General features: G+C 40.7%; 1 protein-coding gene across 1 annotated transcript in view; it reads left to right on the forward strand.

The window, feature by feature from the left end:
- Positions 1 to 236: 236 nt before the first annotated feature.
- The window catches only part of ST8SIA4 (ST8 alpha-N-acetyl-neuraminide alpha-2,8-sialyltransferase 4), a 102240-nt gene continuing 88109 nt past the window's right edge, over positions 237 to 14367 (forward strand). Inside the window, exons 1-2 of the mRNA XM_040239747.1 lie at positions 237 to 668; positions 7626 to 7757. Coding sequence (XP_040095681.1) covers positions 556 to 668; positions 7626 to 7757 — 245 coding nt within the window. The 5' untranslated portion in view covers positions 237 to 555. The remainder of the gene's footprint in view (positions 669 to 7625; positions 7758 to 14367) is intronic.

Consider the following 14367-nt stretch of genomic DNA (forward strand, 5'->3'; position numbering starts at 1 on the left):
CGTGTGAGTGTGTGTGTGTGTGTGTGAGCGCGATTGTGGATGTACACGACTGAGCTCGCGAGCTTCCTCTCTACGCACCGCGCAGGCAATGCCGGCGACGTTACTCTGCAAGCAGCAGCCGGAGACCGAAGGCAACAGCAGCCTCCGCCCCCTCGGCGCCGTGATTGGCTGGCTTTGCTCATCATTTCCATGCTAGCAAAAAGGGAAGGGCCAGTGACGCCCCCGAACCCCGCTGCAGAAGCAGCCGCCACCTCCAATGCACAAGGTGTCTCTCCTGCAAAGGAACCGAAGCCCCAGGGAGGAGGCGCTGGACCGACCCGGGCAGAGCTGGAGGGAACCGCGAGAGAGAGCGCCCCGCGCAGCGCTCGGGTACCAGCCGGAGCTCGGCCGCAGAGGACCCTCGAGACCAGCTGGGGAGATTCCGGCTCCACGGTCTCCTCGGCTTTTACAGATCTTGGCCCCCCCGCCCCGCGACTACCTCTCCCCCGAACGGAATCTTTCTATGAAGAGGAGGTGAGGGAGCTGGGGCCACCAGGAGTTTCCCGGGCACCCAAGATGCGCTCCATCAGGAAGAGGTGGACGGTCTGCACGATCAGTCTGCTCCTGATCTTTTATAAGACAAAAGAGATGGCACGGACCGAGGAGCACCAGGAGACGCAACTCATCGGGTAAATGCAAAGCTTCATTCTAGGATCTGACAAAAAGCCCAACCGTGAATGAGATGTGAATAGAAGCGGTCGAGTGAGCGTTGGGGTCGTGTTAGCGGTGGGGTCCGTCTGTGAGGGCTTAGTCTCGTGAAGTAAATAACAAAGGATGTTGTTGAGGTGTGTGATTTCTCCACGGCGGGTTCTCAGTAGGAGTTCAACTTGCCCTGCGCGGTGATAGTGACAGTTGCCTTGGTGCCGGGGCTCGCAAGCCAAAGAAGTCCCCGCAGAGTGTCAACAAAGAACGGGCACCCTTGCCCTTTTTAGTCCCAGGGCAGAACTCGGTCCAAATGTCTTTATTGCCCTTCCTTCTTTCTCTGTGCTAGCACTAAAGGGAGGTACCAGCAGAAACTGGCTTCCTGAAAGGCTGAAGTTAAAGCCCAGAAAGTAGGAAATGCGTCTCCTCTTCTTTACAATTGTGTTAGTTTTTTTTTTTTTTTTTTTGGCGTCGAGTAGATCTGTGTATCATCATTTGAGTTAGAAACTCCAGGTCAACCAGTGATACTTGCTTCTTTGCTGTCCGTGGGTCAAATACATGGGCGTCATGGTTACAGTTTTGGAAACTGGGTTCTACTTCACACAGACTAGATTTTTGCTTTTTCTTTAGTTTGTCTAGTTGAGTTCAGAATCTTCCTCCACCCTAGTCAGTTCTCTAAATATCACACTTCCTTCCTCCCTCCCCCCAGCCTCTGTGACTTTGAAGTTTACCCAGGAGGTGGTTGCAACTTTGTGTTGCTTACATAGCTTGGAAATGTTCTTTCTTTTTTTTTTTTCTTTCTGAGGATGTGACCCCTGGTTGTCAACTCTGCTCGAAGTCCTGTTTCGGAAATCCTGCCTCATCCGGAGGTGTCTGCTGTCGGTATCGGAAACTCCACACTGGCAGAGATGCCAGCCTGGTTTTTCTTTTCCCTAAAGATGAGGACGAAGATAGAACCCTTGCACGCTGGGGCGGGGAGGCGGGGGCACAGGACGGCTAAAACGTGTGTACACGCGCGCGCACACACACACACACACGCACACACACACACACACACGCTAAACTTAACGCACTCCATTTCTTAATATTCCTGTTCTTCCCGAAGTAATGAGAATTTAAGTGAACAAAAAGCCGGCTTATCCGTACAGAAGACGCTGTTCTTTGATAGAAAATTAACACAGAAGTACAGTGGAAGGGGACTGGAAGAGAATGAAAAAGCCAAAGAGGCATGTGCCGGATGGTTGTTATGCCTCAATAAATCTCCAAATGGGCTATTCGGGGAGGGGGGTCCCCGAACTGTGTGAGGTCCTTAACACTGGGAAGGGGTGGCTTGAACCTTACAGCCTGGCTCGATTGTCAGAAGGACTGGGCGGGGGGCGGGGGTGAATGAGTGGGCATCCCTGGGTAGACCTGGGGCTTTGCTGACGGACAAAGGGGTCTTTCGGGAGGTGGTGAACCGGAGCCCGAGGGGGAGAGGCTGAAGCTAGGCTTGGGGGTGGGGTTCGAGGCTCTCGGTGATCTTCCGGGTTCGGTGGGCTCCGCAGACGCGCCTTGAGCCCAGACAAAGCGGCCGCGTCCTCGGCCAGGACTCCGAGGGTCGGGGCCTCGGCGGCGGGCCACCCAGCGGGGCGCGAGCGGGAGGAACGGGTGGGGGGCACCCCGGGGGGGCCCCCTCCCCAGGCCTCCGTAACCCGCCGGCAGGAAGGCGGGGCGCACCTTGAGTCTTGGGATGCTCCCCCTTTCCTGGGCGACATGCCTCCTGTGGCCTCTGCCGGCCGGTGGGCGCAGCCCAGGGCGCCCGGGAGGAGGAGGAAGGGAGGGGAGTGAAGGCGGGGGGCGAGCAGGCGTCGACCTGGGCTGGAGGGTCGGGCCAGCCCCGCGGGGCTTCTCTCGCACCTTCTCCGGGCCGAGCCCGCCCCTCCGAGGATGCGCGGGGCTGGCGCATCCAGCAGGAAAAGGGGTGCGCGCGGAACGGGGGTTCTCCGGGCCCCCCTCCACGAGAGAGCTGCCCGCCCGGGTGGAGGAACCAGCTTCTATTGCAAGAATCAGGCCCCCTTTACAAATAAAACAATAACTTTTACTGCTCCAGTCGGCCCCCGCGCGCCTCCTCCGTAATTAAAACCCGCAATCACAGCCACGCGGGGCGGCGCGCGCCGCGCCTCGCTGAAACCTGGGAGTTGGCGCTGCCCGGGGTTCGAGGTGGGGGGGGGCGCACCGGGAGGACAGCTGGTCCCCCAGCCCACCCTCGCCCCAGCGCTTTCCCCTCGGCTGAAACGTGCCCCTGAAAAGCTGGGGATAGCAGCTGATTATATCAACTCCCCCGAGTAGTGCTTCTGGTGGCGGGGTTGACTCATCCCAAACAACGGTTCTTCTCATTGACTCTCTTTCTACCCAAGCCACGTGGAGGGGCTGGTTTCTTTGGCGATGAGTAACCCAGCGTGGCGGTTTGGCCGCCTGAACCCAAGCCAGTTCATCGCCCGAGAGGTAAACAGGAGTCTGACCTTTGAGGGCGCCGCTGCATACCTTGTGAGCGGGCCGTAGATTCGGTGAAGGGCAATTCCATAGTCCTTGGATCTTAGAACATCCTTCTGGATTCGGATTTAGCGTACCTGCTTCCATCTGGCAGCAGACAGGTAGTTACTTTCTTTATTCCACCTGCCTGCCTTTTAACACTGGAGGTCCTACCTAGAGTCGATGTGACCTGGTTCTTCTTATATCCAGGATCGAGCAGTCATTCCACACAGAAGGAAAAGCAAGAAACAGCCGCTCAGCTTCCCACACCAAGCATCCACATTCACACATCTCCAGAGGAATTCCAGCAGCATGGAATCATTCCATAAGCAATGATTGAAGGATAGGTCGAGTAATTATTGGATGTTCAGAATTGTTTCTTTCAAAGCTAGCCTATTAATTGCCTGATCTGTTGGCTAGTTAATAAAGTTTAACTGAAAGGGCATTTAGGGATATAAAGGGCTCTGTTCTTAACTGATATTTTTACCTAATGAGGGAAAATGGCATTTGCCTCTCAGTTGGCATATTCTTTTATTGACTGTGTTCTTTGGATATAATTAGAAATATGCTAACTTAAAGATCCTACAGATAAAATTATGTGGGTGTACTCATTTAATGAAATAATGCATTTGGGAAGGTAACAAACTTTAATACCAAATAGACATTTGCTTTGTTACTCCTTAAAACTTGCCACATACTTTTTTAATGGTGGACTTTAAATGGCAGTTTAACGTACTTTTCTTATTATCTATAGATCTCTTTTTCACTTGACTGTGCACTTTAGGTTGTCTCACTAGATTATCTCCAGTATTAGTTCTGAAACTTAGGATTGACAGTGGAGATAAGCATTCATACTTAAGAGTGTTTTAGCATTGTCAGCAGTGTTCATTCCAGTTTGTTCTAGAGTAGAACGTGCTCTGGTAACTCAGGAAACCAGAATCTGCATGTTACTTCATATGTTATATTTGGAATTCTACTAAAAGCCATATGCTGTAAGTTAAGGTAGCACATTTCATTGTTTTTTAGTTGTTTTACACTTAGGTTATGAAAACACAAAACTGCCTGCTATTTCTCTTGAGGCTTAGTTTGATGCAAGTTCTTTTTGCGTAAATAACTTACATTTTCATTTTAAATAGGAAGTTTAACCTAAGAGAACAGATTCCAAAGCCAAATCAAGAAGAGTTTACAATGAGGTGGAATACAGGGCTTTTGGGTACCTAATTTCATGAAACTGAATTAATCCTATGTGTTAGGTACTGCAGAATTAATAGAATAAAATTATAGCAATGCATGGCAACTCATATTTCAAAGAGAAAAATATTTATAAAGTCTAGTAACATAACTACTGATTTTATCCCTGGTATTACATGGATGGCCATCTAAGTGGGTGTTTTAGCTGCGTATAAGCAAGAATACTTTATATGTTGCTTTATTTCTTTTATATGGTATGTAATTATCCCTTTAGAAGTATATGTTGAACCTTCCTCTATATAGCCCCTGCAAGAAATGTTTTCAGTGCAGCTGTTTGGATCTGGAATGAGAAGCTAGGAGGGGGTGGCAACATCCCTCATGCCTTGCATTCACAGGAAGGAAAAGGCTTGTCCAAGACCAAGTACTACCAAGGTCACAAGTGAAGAAGCCCCTGGGACTCATTTAACTTTATACAAAGAAGTTTGCTCCAGAGCCTCAGATTGCTGGAAGCCTGACCTTCTCACACATGAGTTCCACTGACTTCAAGGAGAAGTGTGACTAGTTGTAGATACTTTCATTCAAAATACTTTCCAGTAGTAAAAGTCTGAAGTTTGGCGGATCACCAGTTTACTGAAAACAAAACAATTCAAAGGGCAGAGTAATGTGGCAGCATTTTGTTAATATATTAATAAAACTGATTTAAACTTTTAAAGCACTTCTTTAAATCTTTGCAGTTCTGAAAAGGCTGCATACCATATTGCAGCAATCATTCTGCTTTATAAAAATGTATCTTTATCTACCTGTCAGTAAAGCAATCTTCCACAGGTATTTAAAACGCCAGCTTACTTCTTCTATAAAAGTTTATTGGTGGCAAAAAGTTATTTTAATTGTAATAGGGAAAAGGAGTCCAAAATGGTGATGGCTAAAAGACAAGGAAGGAAAAAGCCCGCGAAAATAGAACAGAGGAAGGTCAAAGGAAGGTCCGAGGACCGGAGTGAGGACTTCAAGTAGAATAGCATTCCTGACTAAGCCAAATCTGCATATGGCAGGCCCGGGGGAAGAAAAATAATAATAAAAAGAGGAGCCAAAGGGCTCTCTCTCCTGCCGCTGCGCGCTGGGGCACTCTTCTCTTCGTGTCTTTGGATCAAAGTGCCCTCACGCCTGGAAGGTGGATTTTCCTGCTATCTTCTAAATGAAATGGAGCTGTAACACTGAACTGTAACACTGATTTGTCTAAGAGCTATAACATGGTCCGTTCGCGACCTGAGAGCTATAACATGGCCTGTCCAAGACCCCAGAGCTGTACACGCCGAGGGGGCCTTAATGTCTGTCACTCCAAATCTTCGTTGTGAGGAGACAGAAACCGAGGAGCGTACACTCGCCTGACAGTAGCAATCTGTGTTCAGAAAAAGATGAATTGACAGGCCAACTATTAACAAGATGAAGACTGGGAAGATACTGACCCCTAGAAATATTTGTGTCCATTATTTGTGTCCAATATTTGTGTACTTTTGGAAGTGCATCTCCAAAAGTATGAAGGTTAACTCTGTACATCCACATTTTCATTCATATATAGTTATCATGATTAGACATGTAATACAAAAATTGACTCTGGGTCACTGAGTAGTCATTGCACCCTGTTTCCTTACATCCTAAATGACCTCTATAAAATGCCTATTATTAGCCATGCCTAGGCATGTGAGTGTATTGTTTTCATCAGTAGAACAGTTTAAAATATTAATTTTTATAGACTTCTAAATTTTACAGGGAGTAGTTGCATTAGATGCTTTGAGTTGCTTCAAATTGGAACTACATGTTTCAAAAAGAATGCAAACCAAAATACCAAACTATAAGCCTCCAATTACAGAATTCATCTAGCAGCTGTTGCACAGGCAGTGTTTCCATTGATAGTAGGGGAGGATTGCCTACATAATAAACACAGATTTAGACTTTGTGACTGAGCAAATAGCCATGCTGCTTTTTAACTATGTTCTTGAGATTCTAAAAAAAAATTAAGAGGTGACATGTAAAGAAATACAGATTTGAAAGGGCTAGGCCATAGACAGGAGGCTTTTTTTAATTCTCTGAGTCTGGATTTACATCAATAAAATGCCAAGAAGTAGTCTACTGAACAATGAACAGTTTCAACTATAAAGGCCCTACGGGCTTAAATGCCATCATAGCTATCTGTCACTTACAGTCAGTACCCCTGCAGTTAGTATGCCTCATGATATACTTGCCTCACGCTGTTGATTGGTGGGGGTAGCACAGTTGATTTTTTGATATAACCGAAAATACCAATAATAATGGCTACTGAATGAGTATTCCCCCAATTGCAATCTCTTATCTCCCCTCCCCAAACAACTATCAGAAAAGCACTTCATTGTTGAGATTTTTTGAGACCAATGTAATTTCAGAATTAGCACTTCAGTTGTTTTATAAATTACTTTCACGTGCAGAGTCCCATTTAATCCTCACAAAGTCGAAGCATATTAGTTAATATTTTTGCAATTTTCAAGGTAAGGTTCAAGCCACCTCATCACAGAGGATGAGATGGTGGGATGGCATCACTGATTGGATGGACATGAGTCTGCATGAACTCTGGGAGTTGGTGATGGGCAGGGAGGCCTGGCGTGCTGTGATTCATGGGGTCGCAAAGAGTTGGACACGACTGAGCGACTGAACTCAACTGAACTGAGTTGAAAGCCACCGTGGCCTGGAAAGAGAATAGGGTCAAAGGATTTAGGCGCTAGCAAGCAACAGAGTCACAAACATGCCTAGATCACTTGATAGCCAGCGTCGTCTTACTCCAAAACAAAAGCTCTTTCCGTTATGTCTCATGTCTCCTGTGAAAATAAAATTACTCTCTTAGGAGTCACAGTTACACAGATGCAGGAGAACTGGCCAAACATCCTGTCTCTATTGTTACGCACAGCAGGGAGGGAGGGATTAAAGGGGAGCAGAACTTTGATGAGAATTTTTTCCTTTAAGTACCGCAAAGGTCTTTTCTTTACATGAAACCAGTTTTATTTAAAAACAGTAAGTGAAATAATAAATGTAAATGATTACCTGATAAAGTCATATTCACCTAATCTTTGTAATACCTTTCATCATGCTTATACTTCTTCTAACATATAGAAAACGTTGTATCTGTAAGCTGTCACCATAATCTAAATCAGGTATTATGATATTATACAAAGTGTTTCTTATTTTTACAAAGCTTTTATTGTGTTCTGTTCCAGAGAAGGTGAGCTGTGTTTGAGTCGATCCCTTGTCAATAGTTCGGATAAAATCATTCGGAAGGCTGGTTCTTCAATCTTCCAGCATTCTGTAGAAGGTTGGAAAATCAATTCCTCTTTGGTCCTAGAAATAAGGTGAGTTTCTTTAATAAGGCATAATGAATTTCACATCATGTTCGAGAATACACTGGACTTGGCAAACTTACCTTGAATGCTTGATTTATAGTTTAAGTGTGAATACTTCAGTAAGAGTGGACCAGTGCTTAATGTTGCTCACTGAAAGATGTGAAGTCATAAGACTGAAATCACTATACAGTCAGAAATATAAGGATGAATATGTGAGTTTTTAACATACTGCCTTTATACTAATGAAATAAAACATTCAGCAGAACCCTAATGTTTAACATACTTTTGTCTGGATGGACATATATTTTGAGAATTATCTTTAACTTCTCTAAAGTCTTTAATAATCTTGTGTTTTCTCAAAATGGATACAAGTAGAGCCTATTCAACTGCTATTTTTGCCAACAGTTATTTGTAGAGTAAGTAACTCTATGAGTACTTATTCAATAATTATATCCTAAACAGGTAAAAATTAGCAAATAAGGTTTTTAGAATAGAGGTTTATTCTTTGTAAGATTCTGGTATTTTCATTTAGATAAGCTCTTGAAATCAAATACAGCGCCTATCTATATCATTATATCTTGTTTTATTCAGTTATAATTCTATAACTAAGAAGAAGGTTAGGGCCTTCCTAATTATAGAGGAAACAAGATCATTTTCACTATAGTTACTTTGCTGTGTTGCTTGGCATGTTTAAATCAGAGCATTTCAGTAAATCAGAACTCTTAAAAGTTCAAGAGAACAACCATCCTTTACATAATAAAACATTGCATTTTCTAGCATTGGTAAAATGCTAATTACTCAATGACTGAATATTAACATATAGATTTTGTAAGAGTGGTTTAGTGGTTAAGAGGGTAAGCTGGCTGATCTCTTTGGGTTTCTATGTCCTCACTTCTTGCCTCACATCTATATATGATGTAGAATAAGCTACTTGAAGGAAGAATCTACTACCCTCATCTTCACTGTATGCATAGCAATTCATAGAATGTATTGCATCGAAGGCACTCACTACATGTTAAAATATAATTGAAAGAGTGGCTGCAAATTAAAAAGAGATGGGTGCCATGGAAATGCAGGAACTGGTAGACCTCTTTGTTTTAAAACTTTCAGTCTGACTGGAGTGGAAATGGGAATTAAACCTGACACTTAGCAATGTCAAGTGGTATATGTTTGGTGTTTTCAGTTGAGGGTGAACTTTGTATATTTGAAGGCAGAGTACAAGAACCAGGAGATGAGTGACATCTGAAGATGTAGGACAACTCTGACAGTTTATAAATCAGTGTCTCCTGGGTAGAATATGTGCAGCAATCAGTATTTATTTCCAGCGGATAAAAGGAAACTTCAAACAGTTCTAATGCATTAGCAGATTCCTTATAAAAGTACAGATTTTCATATTCTCTTGAGAGACTGAAAAATGTGTAACTCTGGGCCTGGCCTGTACTCCTCCTGAGACTTCCTTGGCTGAAACCAACACTAATCATGGTGTCTCCAGTTGACAGTTTTATATATACCTTCATCCGTTTTCTCATGATACCTACCTAGTGTCATCCTTACTATCTCATACTTCTATGCCCACATTGACATTTAGAAACCCTTTAAGAGATGAGATAATTATGAAGGAAAAGCTACAGGATGTGGAACTAGAAAGGGCCATGAGTACAGTGTGTTTGAGTTTAGAATGGAGTAAGGATTTAATATTTCTTAGAAGTAGATCAGAGAGAGATATGGGTGATTAAAAAGAAAATATATGATCTACAAGAATGGCTAGAAAAAAAACTTTGAAGTGTGAATGATTTGACAAGAAAGGTGTCAATTACATAAGGTTCTGTAGGTCAAGTAAAGGAAAGTAATGAAAGAAAATAAAATCAGAAATTGAAATACTTAATATAATTATTATATCTAATAATTAATGTAATGAATATATCTAACCATGCTGAATAATAAATCAGGTAAAGTCTAATAAATAAAAATACATAATTAACAATAGTTTAATCAATAAATCTAGCCATGCCTTCTTAGTATCTGTGAAAAAATGAATACTACATAGGGTATGAGGCTCCATCTATTGCTGTTTTTAAGATATTCAAGCTAAAAGTATTTAACATAAGTTGACCCAAGCAATTTATTATTACAACTTTACAAATTAATGAGAGTTGCATTCATATCTTTAAGGGTGATTTATTTTCAATTATAATAGCTCATAATGTGAATGGAATGTAAATACTCTTTTCATATGGTTCTCCTTAGCAGGTAAAGAAGTAAACAATTAAACAGTGAGCAAATATTGAATAAGACATACAAAGTTATCACTTCCTTTCAAGGAAATAATAATTTATAAAACCATTACTGCTCAATATACAGTTTATAAAAATTATATAATTCCTATCAGAGTAGTGATTAATACGTATCAATTTGACACCTAATATACAAAAATGTAGAATATAAAATAGCTAGTTAGTGGCTTAACTTTCTTTTTAAGTCCAACCTAAAACTAATTTTGGTTATTTTCCTTTGTTTTTCCCCACATCTATAGCATTTATGAAGAACCACATTAAATTTGTGTCAGTGAGTGGGTGTGGGCCTATTTTACAAGTGTTTTCAAAATTCTACTTTGAAGTTTTTGATTAAGACATTACAACTAGTCAATTTTGATCTTACATGATTGAACAGTGCTTACAAATCTTTCTCATTTTTGAAATCTCATTAAACTTATAATGCTCTTGTGACATTCCTAATAAATTATTTATCTATTTGCATTAAAATGTGAAACAGTCACTGAAGATAAATTGTTTTCCCCTACTTTGGTAGACATGATTTTCTTTCTTATTACTAATTCTTCCAGCCCTGTATACACTCTGCTGCCTGCATATGCACATCAAGAAAGGATTCATATATATTCATCAAACAACTGTACCTCTGGGGAGTTATCTGAGAGAGATGATTTCATATATTAGTTCATTGTACTTTGAAAACTCATCGAGATTTAGGGAAGTTTACGCATCCCACAGCTAACTTCACAATTAAACTAATTAGCTTGGTTAAAGGCTTGATTTTATTGTTAGTAGCTTGTTCTTTCTCTTGCCTGGAGAATCCCAGGGACGGAGGAGCCTGGTGGGCTGCCGTCTAGGGGGTTGCACAGAGTTGAACACGACTGAAGTGACTTAGCAGCAGCAGCAGCAGCAGCAGCAGCAGCAGCAGCAGCTTGTTCTTTATATTGTAAGCTAAGAAATGACATGTTTAAGATGCATCAGATGTTGTCAGTATATCTATGAACAATGTACTGAGAAATTGTACTAGTCATGTCCAACATTTGTGACTTGACTTTTTTTTTCATCTTTGGGTTGTTTCTTTTTGTTCCCTCATTTTTCATATGTTGAATAAGAATCTAAAGAATTACAATACCAGATATAAATGTACGGAAATATATGAGCTCAGCTACTGCTCATCAGGATCAGAATAAGCACATCATGATTAGTCAGCAAATATATTTTCAACTCGTAGTGTCATTATATATCAAAGTTCCTCAATGGATACAGTTTGTAGGTTGACTAACCATAACAGCAAATTTGTACGTGCTTCAGCTGTCAACAATAATTTGCTGTTGCACGCATTGATTTACTATAGAAGAAGGTCCACATACAGTTCTACTTGTCCAGTAAGTGACCATTTTGGGTCTCACAGTGCATTAGTTCCCCGGTCATCCTTCAAAGCCAGGCCTCTCTGACTGTGGAACCAGAGCCTCTTATTATGAGATAAATATTTTAGAAGGCTCAAGTTTAATACTAAAAGTGCATACTATTAAAACGCATCTTTATGTAAAGTTCACAAGGTGGAGTTTTTTTGCTCTAACATAATAAAATATAACAGTATTCATCCAGTATTGCCAAATGCTGAACCAAATATCAAATGGCTACCTGAGGTGTAAATTAAACTAAAACAGGCTTTTCTTCAAGCTTTTTTAAGACAGTTTTGCCTTTTCATTTAGTTGTGTTCAGAATTTTTTTATTTTAAACTAACTAGAATATCTTTCCTATAACAGCTAGAACCCTAAGCTCAGAAGCCCTAAAAACCCAGGCTCCTCTGTCCATGGGATTTTCCAGGCAATAGTACTGGAGTGGATTGCCATGTCCTTTTCCAACAAGCTATAGGTTATGTTTTTGTTTGTTTGTTTGTTTGTTTCAGAGCTTTAAGGCACGTTACCTTGCAGAATTGATCTTTTGAGACAAAAAAATCGTCTGCTTTTTCTAGGCGTAATGAAACACTTGGCATTTCTTAAACTTTTTTTTTTTTCAGCGAAAACAATTGAATTGATTCAATGATTTTTGTCTAGAGTCAAAAGTTTGCAAAAACTGATTCCTAATATATGTGTATCACTACCTAATGCGTTTCTCAACGTGTGATGCTTTCCAGCTGTAAGATTCGCCTCACAATACTTACTGATGAAGTCAACAATGTCATTTAGATTAAATTTTAGCTGCCACAGCACGTGTGCTTGCTGTTGACAGGAAACCTACAGAGAAGAAGGAGTGGCACCTGGTGATAGGTTAGCTATATTTAACATTTCACAAGTGAAAACAATGTTTAGTAAATTAATTCCCCAGGACTCTGCAGCTGCTATTTCAAGTGGTGGGTGACGCTGAAAGGGAAGTTGTAGTTGAAAATTCAGTTGAAAAGTTTCTGTATAGCATCTATTCCTGTTAGTTTCACAGTCTAAACCAGTCTTTCAGTTTAAGCCAACATTGCCTAACAAAATACTATCTTTATGACTAACTTTTTAGTCTTAGCAAAAGTGAAAAATATTTTCTGATTCTGTCAGTTTATCTTTATCTTTAAGACAGTTGCTGAATTTAGGTGTTTGCTTTTGGAATAGGGTTTCATATGTTACATTATGCTTACAAAGTAACAGTTAAAGGCCTGTAAGGAGTCCTTCCTGGTTTCCTCGGTGGCTCAGATGAAACCCTTCCGTTGTGTTGTTCTTTGAAGTCACACACAAACAACACAATTCTCTGCTTTAAAAAGCTGGTAATAACTTGACCACATATTAAGAAAGCTTACACTGGTACAGCCTGCATATTCAACATTAGCTTCTGTTGATTCATGCTTCCACGTCCAGAAATTGGAGTTTTCTATTTCTTTCCAAAGTAGGTTTTTTTTTTTTTTTTTTAACGAGCTGCTTTCATTCATGTCAGTTTTATCTTTTGAGCAAAGCATGTATGTTCCCCTTGGTAATACTTAACATGTTTCAGTTCAGCATAAGTGCAGGAGCTTTTCAGGCTCCCAATGACATTCAGTTAATTATATTTAAGCACTAGTTTTCTTCTTTCTGGGGCTTACCCAGTGGCTCAGCAGTAAGCAATCTCCCTGAAATGCAGGAGACTTGGGTGTGATCCATGGGTTGGGAAGATCCCCTGGTTCTTGCCTGGAAAATCCCATGGACAGAGGAGGTTCGTGGGCTACAATCCTTGTGGTCACAAAGAGTTGGACACAACTAAGCACCCCCTCACTTTATTTGTTCTGGTTTTTTCTTCAATAGATTTATAGTCTGAACAACAATTAGACTTAGCAAATCCATATAATTTTTATATTACATTAAATCTATAATCTAAAAAATACAACCTACTGGGGAGAAAAAAAAAAACAACTAAATTTTCTTTACTGTTTCCAAACAAATATCAAGCATTTTCATCAATATTTTCACTCATTGTAATTATTTTCAGTCTTTATTTCACCCTACACCAAGAATTTTAGCTCAGATAATACTCAAAGCATAGGTTTAAGCCCATAGAAATGAAAAGTTTGGTTCAATGTAGGAAAAAGAATAAGCTGGAGGCATTCAAGGTCCACCTCCCCTTTTCAGCTTAAGAAAGCAAATTCTATGGCAACAATTGTTCCGAGTTTTATCTGAGAAGATTACATTTTTGTATTTCAATTAGTCTGTGTGAATTGGTGTTTTGTATTCTGTTTTGTAAAGTACTTTTACTATTGTTACTGCTTCCATTAAAAAAAAAAAAAAAACACTGTTGAGCCTGTAAGACAGCATTGGAATAATATATACAATAATATCATCTGTACTTAATACTTATTTATCACATTAAGCATTATTTTTTCCTGAACTCTTAGAGTCCACTTTTTAAATATCAATTTTCCCTAAGAATGAACTTATATAAACTCAGAGATTTAGAGACCTGTGTTGGAAAATATTTTTGCTGCTAACTTTTTATAACACAGCAAAGATACTGTGATTGGAAAGTCCCTCTTGCCATCCGTTGACAAGCATTTAAGTGTTCACGTTATGAGTAAGGGGATTTTCCCTTTTAGATTTTCATGCTAAAGAGTCCTTTTTCAAAGCTGGACCTGTAATCCATTCACCTTAGGCTTGCAAACATACCACAACTCCTGTGTTAAATCTTCAAATACCTACAGCAACTCCTTTAAATTATGTTCAAAGGAAAATGATAAACATCATCTAGTTTGTCAATTCGACCACATCCGTGCAGTCTTTAAAGTCAAGCTTGTCATTTTCACAGGAAATGAAAAAAAAATTTGTTAAAATACAGGTATCAGGCATTACTTAATTTTTTCACCAGAGAAGTAAGTGGGAGTTAATATGTACAAAAGT

The sequence above is a fragment of the Oryx dammah genome, unplaced genomic scaffold, assembly GCF_014754425.2.
Source record: "Oryx dammah isolate SB20612 unplaced genomic scaffold, SCBI_Odam_1.1 HiC_scaffold_5, whole genome shotgun sequence".
Lineage (NCBI taxonomy): Eukaryota > Metazoa > Chordata > Mammalia > Artiodactyla > Bovidae > Oryx > Oryx dammah.